This window comes from Phasianus colchicus, chromosome 1 (assembly GCF_987193195.1).
Source record: "Phasianus colchicus chromosome 1, bPhaCol1.hap1.1, whole genome shotgun sequence".
NCBI classification, from domain to species: Eukaryota; Metazoa; Chordata; class Aves; order Galliformes; family Phasianidae; genus Phasianus; species Phasianus colchicus.
In genome coordinates, this window is record NC_143436.1 from 30403616 (window position 1) to 30419108 (window position 15493).

General features: G+C 40.5%; 2 protein-coding genes across 9 annotated transcripts in view; one reads left to right on the forward strand and one right to left on the reverse strand.

Annotated features, from left to right (window-relative positions):
- PPHLN1 (periphilin 1) overlaps positions 1-5723 on the forward strand; it is a 73638-nt gene extending 67915 nt beyond the window's left edge. For all 6 annotated transcript variants that reach the window (XM_031589569.2, XM_031589572.2, XM_031589573.2 and 3 more), the window contains one exon: positions 225-5723. In XM_031589569.2, the coding sequence (XP_031445429.1) occupies positions 225-434 (210 nt within the window). In that variant the 3' untranslated portion in view covers positions 435-5723. The remainder of the gene's footprint in view (positions 1-224) is intronic.
- A 656-nt stretch (positions 5724-6379) lies between these two features.
- The window catches only part of PRICKLE1 (prickle planar cell polarity protein 1), a 60618-nt gene continuing 51504 nt past the window's right edge, over positions 6380-15493 (reverse strand). For all 3 annotated transcript variants that reach the window (XM_031589568.2, XM_090137820.1, XM_090137816.1), the window contains exons 3-8: positions 13390-13503; positions 12419-12556; positions 11394-11597; positions 10651-10837; positions 9648-10511; positions 6380-7532 (exon numbers count right to left, since the gene is read on the reverse strand). In XM_031589568.2, the coding sequence (XP_031445428.1) occupies positions 6673-7532; positions 9648-10511; positions 10651-10837; positions 11394-11597; positions 12419-12556; positions 13390-13503 (2367 nt within the window). In that variant the 3' untranslated portion in view covers positions 6380-6672. The remainder of the gene's footprint in view (positions 7533-9647; positions 10512-10650; positions 10838-11393; positions 11598-12418; positions 12557-13389; positions 13504-15493) is intronic.

Sequence of the window (15493 nt, forward strand, 5' to 3'; positions counted from 1 at the left end):
TCCAATAAGAATTATTTCTTGTGTTTGCGTAGTCCTGTACTGGGTACATTTGTATTAAAGTTGGTCAGAAGAGAAGAGAAGGCAAATATTTCTTACAGCTGAAACTCGTTAAATTCAATGCTCTTTGGTTTTGGCTGTGCAGTAGCTCCTAACTCAGAGGACTATTGGTATGCTAATGTAGACAGTCTTATATTTAACTGTTTTCTAAAATGTGTTGTTCCTAGGTATACAGACAAGACTGCGAAACCTTTGGCATGGTGGTGAAGATGCTGATCGATAAAGATCCGTCATTAGAGAAGTCCATTCAGTTTGCTCTGAGACAGAATTTGCATGAAATAGGTGAGCGATGCATTGAAGAACTCAAACATTTCATTGCTCAGTACGATGCTGCCAACCAAGATATATCAGAATCCTTCAAAGATGGCTCATACTAAGACAAAAATACAGTTTTAGAACTCTGCATACAGTATGTGCACTGCAATGCATACATCTGTTTCTTGTGGGGAAAGGGGAGTTTGTGTTGAAGATTTGAACCCAAGGCCTGTGCTACTTCATAGCTCAGCTGGCTGTACCTTGTTCATTGTGGTCTCCACAGTTGTATTCTTTCTACCTGTACTTGTTGACATGTATTCCTTTGAAAAAGATGGTTTTTTCTTCAAAAATTCTGTAAAGTGACAAGCTACGCAGTTACCTGGCAAAACACATCCAGTCTGATGTTTGTGCACTTGCATTTCAGTGTTTGTAAGCATAACCAGAAACGTTTTTTATTAAAACAAGAACATTAAAACAAGTTCTTCCTTCCTTAGCTTATGCAGAAATATGTCTGGTGTTCATATATACTGTAGGCAAGGAAGATCTGTAAAATTGCTCACAACTATGATTTAATTTATTTATTATAGTTTAATTTTGAATTTCAGATTGATTCTGTAAAATTACACCAGGGTTTATGTCTAGTCTTTGCCAGAGGAACTCTGCCTGCTCAATGTTAGAAGAACCTACTCTACTTCTGCAAATGCTTTTTATATGTTGGTGTTTTCCACACTGTAAGTCATTACTAGTAAGCAGTATTATGTAGAATTAATTCCAATTTTTGTTAACTGTTTGCAGCTCTTTTCTTTTGTAATGATTTTTATACATACATATTTTTGAACTATACCTCACAGAATGTAACCACAGGCAGACACTGAGGAAAGGTCTCTGCTTTTACCCTTTCCCCCCTCTTCTCCCTTAAACTTCACCATTTTTTGTGCATCAGTTTTCACAATTAGGAGGCCGTGTAAATCTTCAGAAATCAAGAAGGCACAGGAATTTGGAGTGCCAGAGGTCTGGGCCATCCCTCTATTTACTAACTCCAAATTGCTTCAGATCAGGTATAATGTGAAGTTAAACCCTAAGTAGGCGCCAAGTGCGTCATTTCAAACCTAAATGATTCTGTAGTAGTGTAGTGTCTGAGGCCATTTTTGGCCTGATAGAGAGTGACTTGTAGCTGGGAAAAATGGTTGAGTAGAGACAAGGGACTGCCAGTGCCGTGCCACTGCGTTGCAGTTATGAAACGTAACTTAGGAATCGTTGGCAGTGGTAGGTATCCTGACTATTGGTATGTGTACGTATAAGGTGATACTGTTTTTCTTGAATGTTTTAGGGAAAGGGAGAATTGGAGTCATAGTCAAGAAAAAGTAAACACAATTGCTTTCTATACGTGTATTTAGAAACATAGCCCTTCTGTAAAAGGGCTAACAACTGAAGTTCACCATTTCCCATACGCACAGTATTAAGTGAAAATGTCAATGAATTTAGCCCCTTATTAAGTAGCTTCTCAGATTTCTGCCAAATGGTTTGCAGAAAAGTAAATACAATGGCAGTGATTTTGCACATACAAGGTACTCTTATCACAGCATCTTACACAGACAAACCTTGATACGGTGCATTAAATATATATTACATCCGATTCCTGAGATGCCTGATTAGTTTTAATGTCAGGGCTGCAGGGTTAGGGAAAAGCTCACTGGGTGCTGATTTAGGGTGGGAAAGAAAGGTGACCTGTGACGGCACAGCAGCTAGACCTTTTTGCAACAGCCCTTTTTGCAACAGCCTGGCTTGTCCTGCAACCACAGGCATCGTCCTCTCAGACAGAAATGTAGCAAATAGGGCTCACTATGGACCAGATAGTTTTCAGGTGGTAGATCTGAGCTTCTGCTTTGGGTTAGAAACACTAAAGAAGAAAACAGTGAATTCATGCTTAATATATTTTTTGTCCGTTGTTACTGTACGTTGTGTTAGGAGTCTCTTTTGTTCTCACTGTGAAATTTAATCAGGCTTCTAAAAGTATCTGATTTTTCAAGTGCTTTTCAATAGAGCTTACAACGCTGTTGTGTTTTTGCAGTTAGTCAGTAGGCCAGCAATATCTTCCTAGGTTGTTCTTAGCTTTCTTTTTTTTTTTTTTAATTGATTTATTTTTACTGATAATCTAAGGAGACACTTTTATTTTTATTTTTTTAATAAATGCTGTTTCTATGAAAGTGATTGGCGGCTGTTTTTTCCCTGTTTAATACTTGTCATGATGTTGAATGTTCACGAGTAACCTTTTGTGATGTATCCTTGATGCTGATGTCAGTAAAATGTTATGCCACTTACGCTTGAGCAAGAAATACATTTTCTTATTCTTGCTTCCTGTAGGAGCAAGGAATTTTATTTTGTATCAGTATAAGAAGTTGTCTTTGGTCTCGTGTAGAGCCTCAAGGGCACTGCTAGAAAGGGGCAGGAAAAGCACTGACGGAAGGAACCAGATGCTGTGCATGAGGAATTGTTCTTTGTCCCTTCAGGAGCTCTTGGAAACACAACATACTTCTAGGACTCATTAACGTGCAGATGCCCTTAAAGAATGAAAGGGGAAGAGGAAGTGGAAGGAAACAAGAGTAGAATTAGCTGCTAAGGCTGCAGAGAATATGAATGAATCTGTCTTCTCAGTGGGGGTGAGCTGGCAGCCTTGAGCAACAAGTGGAGCGGTTAGGGTGAAAGTCAGCAATACAGCCACTACAGATAGAAAGGGAGCCAGTACAGCTTATCAGAGGAACTGCTTCCTTGTGACTGTGTTTCTGTGCAGGATTTCGTCTTTTGGGAAGGTGAGGAAGTGTGGCCTAAACGTTTCTTGGTATCATGAAGGTATAAGCTCCTCTCACAATATAGGCACCCTTTCCAATAATGCAAAACTGAAGCTGTACATTCTGTACCTGTGTCGAGTGCAGGCAGTGGGCACTATAGACCGTATCATTTCCTTCATATTAAGATGGAAGAATGGATTAGAAACATTTCTCAAAAGAAACTGTTATCATGAAGGAGCAATCTTCTATATTAAGCTGCAGAAAAGCAAAACAGTCTTACAGTCATCTGTATATTAGCATATAATATCTGAATTGGGTAGTAGTACAAAAAATTGCCTGTTTTGTTAGGTGTGGTTACAGGCACCTGTTAGTCTTCCCATGATGGGAATGTCCCTCAGCGATCCTCAGAAAACACAACTTCCTAATTGTTTCTAATAGTCTTATTGTTTGCAGCCCTGCAGCCTAGAATAAGTGAGTAGTGACACTTACTTAGGTGACAGGACGAGAGGAAATGGCCTCAGGTTGCACCAGGGTAAGTTTAGGTTGGATATCAGGAAAAACTTCTTTACAGAAAGGGTTGTTAAGCACTGGAATAGGCTCCCCAGGGAGGTGGTTGAGTCACCATCCCTGGATGTGTTTAAAAATGGAGGAGGGAGCAGACATTTGTTAGTTAGGGTAGTATAGTTAGGTTGAGATTGGACTCGATGATCTTTAAGGTCTTTTCCAACCTGAGCAATCCTATGATTCTGTTCTATGATTCTAGGTAAGGGAGAGCGATGTGCCTCAAAGCTGAGGTGCCTAACTAGCCCTGAGGAAGCTGCTCAGCCAAAGCACTGCTTCCCTGGGCATCGTGCTGTGCAGCTGTACCTTCACCGAGTGTTGTCTCAAGAGAAGAGAGATCACAGCTCTTGCCTTGGGCTGGAAAGAATGGCTGCTTTTTTTTCTTTGGCTTGTTTTGTTTTAATAGCAGTATGGGGAAGAGAGTCATCTTTCAACTCATTTATCTGGAGGTTAAGAGGGAGGTGCTATGGAAGTGAACTCTCTGAAGACAGCTTAGAAATGACACTAGATATCTGCATTCAATAGTAGTGTTGTTTAAAAGAAAAAGAAAGAAGTGATCACACACAATGATTGGAAAGCGTTTATCATGTGATACTCCATAAGGCTTTGTGCTTTGGGAGAGTGTGTATGTGCTGCATCTCTGAAGATGGTGTAAGACAGTTCAGAACAAGTGCTGCTGGGACATATCTGCATGAAGCACTTGCTCCAAAATGGGCCCAGCTGTGGCAGCATGGTATGTTGTTCCAGAGGATCTTGATGACCTGTGTTTGCAAATGCAGTTAAGAATGGAAAATCCCAATCTGTGTTTGAGTATCTGGGGGAAAACACTAACAAGTCAGTATCACTCCTCAAGTCCTGGAAGCCTTTAGCAGGCTGGCTGCTGTAATGTCCTTAAGCACAACAGCCATTTAGCTGCCAGAAAAGCAAATGCTGCCTAAGCCACCGGGGCAGCCTGCCAGCTGGAGGCATCCCGCAAGCCGCCCATGGGCCCCTATGATGTAGCATGATATTACTTTGATCATCTTTCATGTACACAAGACTTGTTTGTACTAGAAAAGGACTTATGTGGTGAATAACACCTCTGGGAATAAAGGATCTTCTGCTTATTTTACCCCGAAATATACAAGCAAGTAACAGCTATTTTAACTCAGCTGTAACAATAACTTCAATTTGTTGGGTGTGAGCAATACTCTGTGTCCATTCTATCCCTAATTTCTACCTGCTTTTATTCCAAAACTTTTTATATCCTTAAAAATGACTTCAGTTCAGTCTGCCAGTTCTGTTTATGTAAGAAGCACCTGTTTCTTCATTAATTACCTGTGTTCAGGTGGTATCAGGCAGCCTGCTGTTTTAGTGTTTACTATTTCAGTGGGCAGACATCAGTATTAAGTAACAAATTCCTGCTCTTTACTTAAAATAAGCTTCTCTCAATGCTTTAACTTGAAGGTGAATTCAAGGCAACTACTTTACCAACTTGCCTTCTAGGACAACCCTGCGTCTCTCTCCCTTGATGTAAGCAAACACGGAGATGACTTCTGAGAAAAGAGGGGAACAATAAGAAAAAAATCCACATCCACAGGAGTTGCGTATTTGTTGTACTGATATATTCCAGGCTTGTGTGGTTTTTACATTTATATAGTTTACATTTTGCTTGACCCATAAATAACACTTGCAAGATTAAGAGGGCCATAGTTTGGAGAGTATTTACAGAGCCCCACCATGCATACAGAGCTTTTAATACCTAGTAGACAAAATTAAGCTGTTTTGCACTAAACATTTTTCAATATTTTTAAACTCCCTGACTAAAATACAAGCACTATTTCATCCATAATGCTGCTGTTAAACCCCTAACAAATCTAGTTTGATATCGTAACAAACTTCTTCAAATTCAGGGATATAAAAATATTCAGCTTTTAAAAATCTTAACTGTACAATATGTACATTCGTATTTGCACTGTTAAATTATGAATACATTTAAGCCTATGAAATACTACGTTATAAATAGCAATTTTTTTGATTTAGAATTGCAACTAATACGTTTTAAAACCTGGATAATACATTTGAAAAGACAGAATTTTGGAGCCTAATCCTTTAAGCCCTTATGAAACTCTTTGTTATGTAAGTAGATTCATTGACTTAAATGGGGTTATGTGCCTGAGCAAAGGATCCCACCATTTGTACCTTTCTCTTTCAGTGCTTTGTTGCGGAGGAAATGACATAAACGCCATCACTGCTCGCTGGCAGTCAAGTCCAATTCCAACAGCTGAATTAATATCTTCCTTTTAACAGGCACAAAAAAAAAAAACCAACAACAACACAGGATGGAGTTATTTTAAAAAACAACAAAAACTGGAAGGAAAAACATAGAAGTTAAACGTGTAAACCATTTACTGCTGCTTTAGGATATATCAAAGCCTCAGGCATTTCAGCTCCCACAGTCTGATTTTTCACACATTAATGGGGGAATCTATGGAAAAGCAGCTTCTTCCTAAGTAAGTTAAAAAAAAAAATAATAATTCCAGTTTTTGTAGGGAAACATCAAAGAGGAAGAATGAGTTTCATCGATGAGGAGAGGGCACTGTCTATAGCCATCTGTCTGATGGAGAGAAGTTGAGCATCACCCTGTATGGGGTATGTACAGCTACAGTACAGGACTGACAGTTTTATTTATTGATCTTCACTGAATCCTCTCTCTCAGATAACTGAATGTGGGTGAATAGAGAGCGTAAAATAATGTCTACAAAAAGTCTGCATCAAGAACACAGCAACAATATTTTGACAGCTGAAACACAGTATGTAAACCTAGCAAAATCTGAACAGATCGTCATTTGGCATAGTGACATTTCCCAATGTTACTTTACTTTCACAATGTAAACTCTGAATGGGTTATCAGTTAAACTGGCAAAGCATTAAGAACCTTAGCAACTTGCCTAAGTACAATTATTAATATAAAAAGATGTGGTTCAAACTGTAGCTAGAGTTGACCGGTCTTCCCAACTGTTACAAGAAGTTAAGAAATGATGCAGTTTTTCCCTTTGTGTCCCCTCTTCTTCTTCTTTGATTTGGTTGTCCTTTGTCCAAACTGAGAACTAGATAACGCATTAGTTGGCCCAGAAAGGTCATCTGTGTAGTACGGGTATCTCAGCGACCGTGGCTGCGGAATTGGCTGTCCTAGGAAATACCCTTCCTCTTCAGAATCTGATGACGAGGATGAAGTTGAGCACCAGGAGTCGTCTTCCTCACCGTATAATCCAAAAAATTTATCAACGGCCTGATTCCTCAGTGCATAATCAGAACTAGTATGGGCATACTGGCCATACAGCTCCGCATTTTGAATATAGGCCCGAAACTCACGTGAGCTTTTATTTTGAATAAATTTTTCATGATCCTGAGGTGAGTAATAACGAAACCTCTCTTTTGGAGAGTATCTTCTTTCTGTGGCCAAATTAAGTGCATTATCTGAACGAGATTTCCTACTTCTTCTGCGATGATGAGAAGGTCGATTTCCACGTTCTTCAAAATGATAAACGCGCCTACGAGTCCGTTCACTCATTGGAGGTTGTCGAATTTCAACGTTCTCGTAACTTCCATTATCAATAACATCATCTGAAAACTTGACTTGCTGTGGTCTAGACTGGGATTTAGATCTTCTCAATACAGGCATATGTGCTGGCTTTTCCTCTGGTAATGCTTTTTCCTGACACAGCTCTGAGCTCAGACTCTTCAAAGACTCTGTGCTCCGATGGAGCATTGAAGAATTCAGAGTTCCCATGTTGCTCATCTTCTCACAGTCCTCTGCCTCCAATTCTTGGAAAGTTTGCAAAGAATAGAGAGATGGCCGTGGCTTGCCTTCTCCATCCATTGACGCCCCTATGGTGGGAGTGGTAAAAGAAGGAAGAGTATTATTAGAGACATATCAAAGAAATAGGTATCACAATGAAATGTTAAAAACACTTCATGAAAGCAGACTTTGTTAGTGTTAGGCAGTGGGCACAAGCTAAAACACAGGAGGTTCCCTCTGACCACTAGGAAACACTTCTGTGCTTCTGTACAGTGACGGAGCACTGGCACAGGCTGCCCAGAGGCTGTGAGGTTCCCCTCCTTGAAGATCTCCTGAAGCCACCTGGACGTGGGTCTGGGCACCCTGCTCTGGATGTCCCTGCTGAGCAGGGGCTGGGGCAGATGGAGCCAGAAGTCCCTGCCAGCCTCAACCACTCCAGGATTCTGCTCTTTGAAACTATTATGAAAAGGACTAGCTTCACATAAGAGTAAGTAAGTATTGTTTTTACTTACTTTAAGTACTAGCTATCATTAGGATATTGAGAATGGAAGAAGTTTTTAGTGAGTTTAAAATATTTAAACAGCTCTAACACACATAAAGCTAAGCCTCTAAGAAAAGAATTACTTCAAATTATTCTATGTAGATCACTCTGAAAGTAATGCACTGTACTGATTTCTGTGGAAACTACAACAGACATGAAGAGCACAGTAACACCGTTCTTCGACAGTCACCACTGTTAGCTGTGCAGTTTAACCAGCAATGAACAAGAGCCTGCATGCTGTGCACATAAAAATCTGCCCCAGCAGAGGTGATCTGCTGTTGCCACTACTGAAATGCACCACCCACCACCTCACTGTGCTCACATCCACTGGTTGGTCTCCATCATTGAGTAAGTGTAGACGGATGGCAATAGATGCATTTTTTTTTCAGCATGGAATAATTCAGTGACAGATCTTTGCTCCATACGCACTTCCATGTCAGACATCATCGTGTCAGACTGCCCCTCTGCTGCCATCCATCTCACAGCAACAGCATGGAATGGAATATTGGTGGGAAGGTTCAACCTCTACTGAGGCTGAATACCACCACCATCATGGGCCAACATAATAAAATAGGGGACATTACTCTCAGAGCAGCCCTCATAGAATCCATGCTTACCATTTTGTAAGGCTAAAATCACTGGTATCACTAAATTCAGTATTCCAGCCATTGTTCCAAAAAAGTTAGGCTCACTCTCAGAGAAGGATTCTTACTCTCAGAAAGTTATCAACACTAAGCTGGTCTGGTTTCCTCCAGGTTTGTGTCAAATGACCCTTCCTCAGAACAAGAGTTTCATACTCCCTCTAACCCCCCCCCAAATGCAGTACCTGTGGTTCCTCCTTCCTTAACCCCTACACCTAACTCCTTTTATCATTTCCTTCTTAACTGCTTGGGTATCACAGCACATGGCTGGCTCTGACCTATATGAGTAGCTAGAATAATTCATGCTACAGAAGGAAAGCAGTGTGTCTCTTTTAGCCAATTCTCAATTGTCCTGCTTTGTGTTATTTTTGTTGGGGACTAGGGATGGGAGGGCGACACACATAACAGACATGCTTGAATATCTGACTTTTGGCTAATTTCAGTCACATTTGACAAGGAGGTTCACAAAAGTGGATTATCAGTTGCTCTTTAGTCAACGGAGAAAGATAATCTCATAAACCTCATTTCCTAAGGCTAAAAAGGTTACTATTATTTCAGATTTTCTACATACTTTTACAGGCAAATCAGGAAATCTACAGTGTTTCACAGATTACCTTTAAAATTATCCTAGCAAAGAATGCAACTTCCTGTACTTAAGGTACAGAATTTGCTTGAAGCAGTGGTTTGTATATAGCATGCAGAGTTCAAGACCACTTTTACTCTGCTTAACATTGCTTATGTTGTCTGCTTAACATTGTTTATGTTGTCTGCTTAACATTGCTTATGTTGTCATCATTATAAGCAAAAAGAGAATTTAAGCAGAAAAGGATTTAAATAGAATTTAAATAGCATAAATAAATCTTAAGGAAGAATATGTGCTTGAAAAAAGCTATTGCTTACTTCACATGTATCTGTTGCTGTGAAAGCTTTTTAAATATCACAGATTTAAGCTTCAAAATACTACAACATCCTTGCTTGATTTGACCTCTCCATCAAAACCATTCAGTTTCCCCTGCCATTACCTGTTATGTTAGACAAAGCCAAAGAATCCATCGAGTCCCGAACGCTTTGTTCTTGCTGCTTCAGATCAGACAAACATTCAAGCGAACCTCCATACCACGGTGTTTGGTCATGTTTGTATCCTGATGCCCCATGTTCCATGTCCAGCTCCTGGATTTTTCTGCTGCTGGCAGGGCCAGGATGGCTGCCATACGCAGAGTCACCCAAACCATCTTGTGATTGGGCCCAGTACATGTCTGACTGATATTTCTTACTTGCTAGGCTTGGGTTATTTTTTTTCAAGTCCAACTTGCTCTTGACCATGCTATCAGAAATCCAGTGTTCACTTGATCTAATCTCTACTTCAGCAGGTTGCTGGAAGAGGCTTTTATCACCAAACTTCAGAAGAAGTTGAGTCATGTAGTCTTCATGTTCAGCCCATTCTTCAGGGTCTTCAGGCATTTCTTGCTCTACTCTTCCTTTCCAAAAGTCTTCGTTAACAAAGCTTGCCTCTTGCCTTGAAAGGCTTAAATCATCCAGCTTACGAGAAAGTGTATCGTCAGCATTGCCTGAAAGACCAGGAAATTTATAATTGAGGGCTGGTGACAGCAGGAGAGACTGGCGGCACTGGTCAGCTGAGCGGCTGCTTTTTCCCATGCGAATGCTCCTCCTGGAGTCTCTCGATCGAGCAGACTGAAAAGCTGAATCAGAAGAATCGGAGGCATGAACATCCTCACCCAAGCTGCAGGTTTTTGAACAGTAGATCTGCCCTTGCTTTGGAAGGAAAGGGCAGCCAAGCAAAGAGGTCTTGCACTGAGCACAAGAAAAGCAAGTCTCTGTAGCGTGCCAGTGCTGTCCATCATAGGTCATCTGAGCATGGTCAACACCTAGAAAGGGAGAAACAGCAATACTTTGGGTTCTCTCAGAAATTACTTACAGAATCTACAGTTCTGGAATGTATTTTTGTTTTTTCAAATTGGTTTTCCCTAAGTTTGTAAGTTTAAAACCTAAAAAGGACATACATACCAATGTGCTCCCCACAGGTCTCACAGTATTCTGCATAAAGAGATTCAAAACAGCTACAGCAGAATGGGCGCCCATCCTTCATGATGTATCTCTGCCCACCCAGGATTGTTTCGCACTCGAGGCAGCAGAAGTGTTTCATGTGCCAGTGGCGACCTTCAGCTTCTGTACACTCATCAGCAAAAATTATCTTTGAAGAGATAAAAAAGAACTTTCATTAAAGTGGGAAAAAAAACTCACTTCAGGACTCAGAGCAAACAAAATATCCTATTTGCACAGTTAGCACATCAAATTTATTTCTATTTAACTGGCTTTTGAGTACCGTGATAGAAACAGCAATTTCCTATAGTTACTGTGCCATTTTGATCTTTTCTTAAACAGCAAAGAAAGGAGAAAAACTACTTTTTAAAGCAAAAAAAATTAAGCAAGATTGTAGAACTCAAAAAAATAGCTGCTATTATGATGACATTTTTGACTATCTCAACAGATTCTTTACCTAATTCAATCTACAAGATTCAATTCTAAATACAAGCAGGCACGTGCTTTCTAAATACAATCCCATTGCTTGTCATATTGCCATTTTGATGAGAAATGAAACACCCCTCAGCTTTCAAACACAACTGTGCACCACAGCCCTTACTGCTTGAGGGAACGCATCTGCTCTTAGTAATTGCCCAAGCAAACGATGCAGTTTGTTAACAGACCAGTAACAGGTGGGAGGATTGAATGCAAAGTGTGAATTTTACCTCATCACAGGCTGAGCATCGAGGCTTAAGTAGTTCAGCATGATGTCTGCCACAGTGAATTTTTCCATCTTGGTAGAAGTAGATGAGGTCAACGAGGAGCTCATTACACGTGAAGCATACAAAGCATGATGGATGCCAGCATACACCAGGGCCAGCTCTCGAGGCAAAAACTGCAACTTCACCACCATTTATTTTTGTACCACACTGGGAACAAAATCAATAAGTGAACACGCTTCCCATCCCAGACTGCTAGCTTAAAGCACCATGCCCAACACAAAGGCTTTATTTCATAGAATCATAGAATGGCCTGAGTTGAAAAGGATCTCAAAGATTACCTAGTTTCAAACCTCCTGCCCTGGGCAGGGTCGCCAACCATCAGACCAGGCTGCCCAGAGCCACATCCAGCCTGGCCTTGAATGCCTCCAGGGATGGGGCATCCACAGCCTCCTTGGGCAACCTGTTCCAGTGTGTCACCACCCTCTGTGTGAAAAACTTCCCCCTAATATCTAACCTAAACCTCCCCTGTCCTAGTTTAAACTTATCCCCCCTAGTCCTATCACTACCAATCCATGTAAACAGCCATTCCCCCTCCTGTTTACAGGCTTCCTTCAAGCACTGGAAGGGAGAAAAATTTTAGAGAAAATAATTTTATTTTGACATTCTGATGAGAGGAAAAAAAAAAAAAAACCTAAGTTTTTTCTGTGCATCAACAAAACTTCTGTGAATAGAAGTTTATTTTATACCCAACAATATATTGATATAAATGCCTGTTTTTCATTTGTCACTATTTTCGTACGAGTCAGCGATAATAGAAAATACGCCAAAGACTCAGTTCATTGCTAGTATCAAAGGTTTTGCTTTTGCTTAAGCAAGCACTGCCTTCATTCTATTTATGTGCCATTTCAAAAACATCCTTTTTTTGCGCGTGTTCAGGCATAGACGAAATAAGACTGCATTTACTGCTGAGATACTGTAGTTATATATCATTGAGCCCAGTGCTGGGCTTGAGGCTCCAGCAGTATTACCTGTTCACAGACTGCGTGCATCACTGCTCTCGAGAGGAGTTTAATCGTGCCTCGTCCAAGTGCCTCCTTTTTGCGCTGAGAACTGAACATCTGCAGTTCCTTCTTTTCTTCTTCGCTTAAAGACTGGCAGTATCTCACCTTCCAGAGAAAAGGCAGGAGAAACTTTACTTTTGATTCTGAGCTTTTAAAAGAACACCTCAAAAAATAAGCGTATAACATGCAAGAAATATATCAGGAATACTGGCCATGACCATTAAACCTCTCTAGCTTGTCTTCTTTACCATCTTAGTATTCAGTTACTATGGCATAATACAAGCACAGAATAGAGAGAAATTTTGAGTTACAAGAAAAACAAAAAAATCAACATATTAACTGAACAGTTGTCCAGGCAAGATATAAGATTTTAAAAAAGCCAAACCGAGAACTGCCCTAAAACACTGGAATTATCCTGAATCAGCCACAACATCCTTTAGATCTATGGTAAAGTGCCTACAACTCAGCACTGCAGTACACAGGATCTTAAGCATTGACACCCCCACCCCTTTTCTTACAAACAGTTTGTTTGTTATTTCCACTTCTACTCCAAATTACACCGCATATCTGAGATGCAAACCCTTTACTGTCACAAAGCATCCTTTTTGTGTGCTACAATGAAATCCCAAGAATTTGTAGGTTCCTGGTAATTGGTGGGTGGCTGCAAACACTATAAAGCCAACTTGTGTTAAGTTTATTGCAGTGACACCAACCTTCCCGACAAGAAAAGGCAGCGTCCTTCCAGACAGCTCTTATCTGCACAGCAGTGAAACACAGTTAGACAACAGACTCTGTACACAGCAGGCTGGTTTATAGGTCAGATACCAGCACGAAAGAAGTTTCAGGCTTGTAATAAATACACAGACAGGTAATTCTCCATGTGGAAGAGACAAGCAAGGCCTCACTCCTGACTGTGCGTTCCCAGGTTCCCTGTTTACCTCATTATCGTGGGGTGGCAGCTGATAGAGAAGTTGTTTAATCCTGTGCTTCTCTCCAGGGCTGTTAACATAAGGGACCTTCTCCTCTGGCAGGCAGGCAAAATACAGCTGTACCTACATAGGAGGAATGGGAAGTCAAACAAGGAGACATGCAGCACCCAAGCACCTTTCAGCTACTGTTTTATCTCAAGTCTCATTACAAAGGAAGCAGGCTATGCTACATTAGACCCGTGACAGGGCCTGTGCTGAAAATACGAGACCCAGATGAACCAACTCAGCAAAGCTGGCTTGCCTCTGATAAAACTAGCACCCAGCTGCTGAATTGCTTTTCTGGAATGCAATTTGCAGTGACAATTATGGGGTATCATAAATTATGCACATGTAATGTTCTCATTACTCCCAGCCCCTTCAGGGCTGGTCAACAACCCTGTTGAAATTCCAAGTTTCCCTCTGCAATTTACCACACAGGGCACGAAGCTTTCCAGAAAACAGCCTCTATATAAACAAATGTAATTTGCTCTGCGCATTTTACACATTGCTGAGACAAAAGCTGTTTTGTAGTCTCCTGCTGATCAGGTTCACCCAAAGCATCAGCTTTCATTGCTTCCATGTGGCCTTTGGTAAGAAGGTGGAAACATCCTTCCCCCGGGAGGAGGCTGGATCCAGCCACATTTCAATCGGATGCAAATTAACTGTGAGGTTTGCACGGGCTGCATGTTTTTGATAAAGAAATCAATATTAGCTGTACACGCCTATCAATCTTCACTCTTTTTTTTTTTTTTTTTTTTTTCCAGAAGAAAATGATGACAGGAAAACTGTAATGAACACTGTGACAAAGCCCAATGGCAAAAAATATTTTTGTGGAACGGCTGCAGATTTATTGTTTTTCCTATGCAGTTTCCAGCTTGTCACGAGGCCTGGGGCAGTAAATAAGAGCCGACTATTGGCAAAAATATTACTTGCCATCCAGATGTAAATAATGCTTAGGTCAACAGCTTATTACTGTGCAAGACAGATGAAAAAGAAGCAGTGATCAGTCACTTGACTCAGGAACCAATCAAAATCATATGGGAAAGGTTGCACAAAATATTATTTGGCTTTCATTTAACCAAATTTTTTAACATTAGAATTGTGTGAACAATTCTAGAATAGAATTGTTCACACAATAGAACAGTGTGAAACTTTAAATATACTTTATGCCCTTTTCTCAGCTTTTTGCCCTGTTCTCAATTTAAGTCATTCTTCTTAGGGGAAAGAATATAATGAGTTTGAACTAGCTGGATTATGGGGATACTTTATGGAATGTATTTAATTGTTCCGACAGAACAATTAGCTTGCTGTTTGCCTTGAGGTCTGATTCATCGGGATTCTTATATATGCTTAAGTGAGCAATAAAAAGAATTTCCCTAAAAATAGCCCATCATTTGCCATTCTTGCTGATATTACCTTATTCATTAGCAAGAAAATGTCTGCACTGCAAAGAAGACACATCCTTTGCACCTCCACCACTGTGGGCTCCAAGAGCTTGGCAGCTGCCTAAGAGTAGGTGGCTCTGCCATACTCAACAAGTGTGAAGAAGCTCCTCTGCCTGCCTAATAGCCATCTGAGCTCTGGGCCTCACCAAGTGCATAGCTTCATCAAATAAATGAATGCTATTAGAGGTTCAATTTCATTTCCCATAGCACCCTTCTCATGAGTAGTCCTACTTTCATTTCTGTTGCTACTGTGACATAACACATACAGAAGGAAGGGGAGAGGAGAAGGCACAGAAAGCCCAACCAGCCCACAGGCATTGGCCACAAAGAAGGTAAAAGAGAAATCCTGGTGTGAACAAATGGCAGGCATACAACTATTTAAACAAGCATTAAATGCATTTTGATTGCCACAGTGCCAGAATACTTTCATTTCTGTATGCTGTAGTAATGCCCACATTCTCGATGTCAAATGCCAAATTATTTGAAGAGCAGAACAACTGCAGTTATGTACTGACCAAATATCACAGTGCCACGAGGTACAACATGAGTTTCAATTTAACTTAGTAACTTACCTCAAAGAGAAAGCACATTTCTGTGCTACTTTAAGACTCAACAATACATCTCTCTGT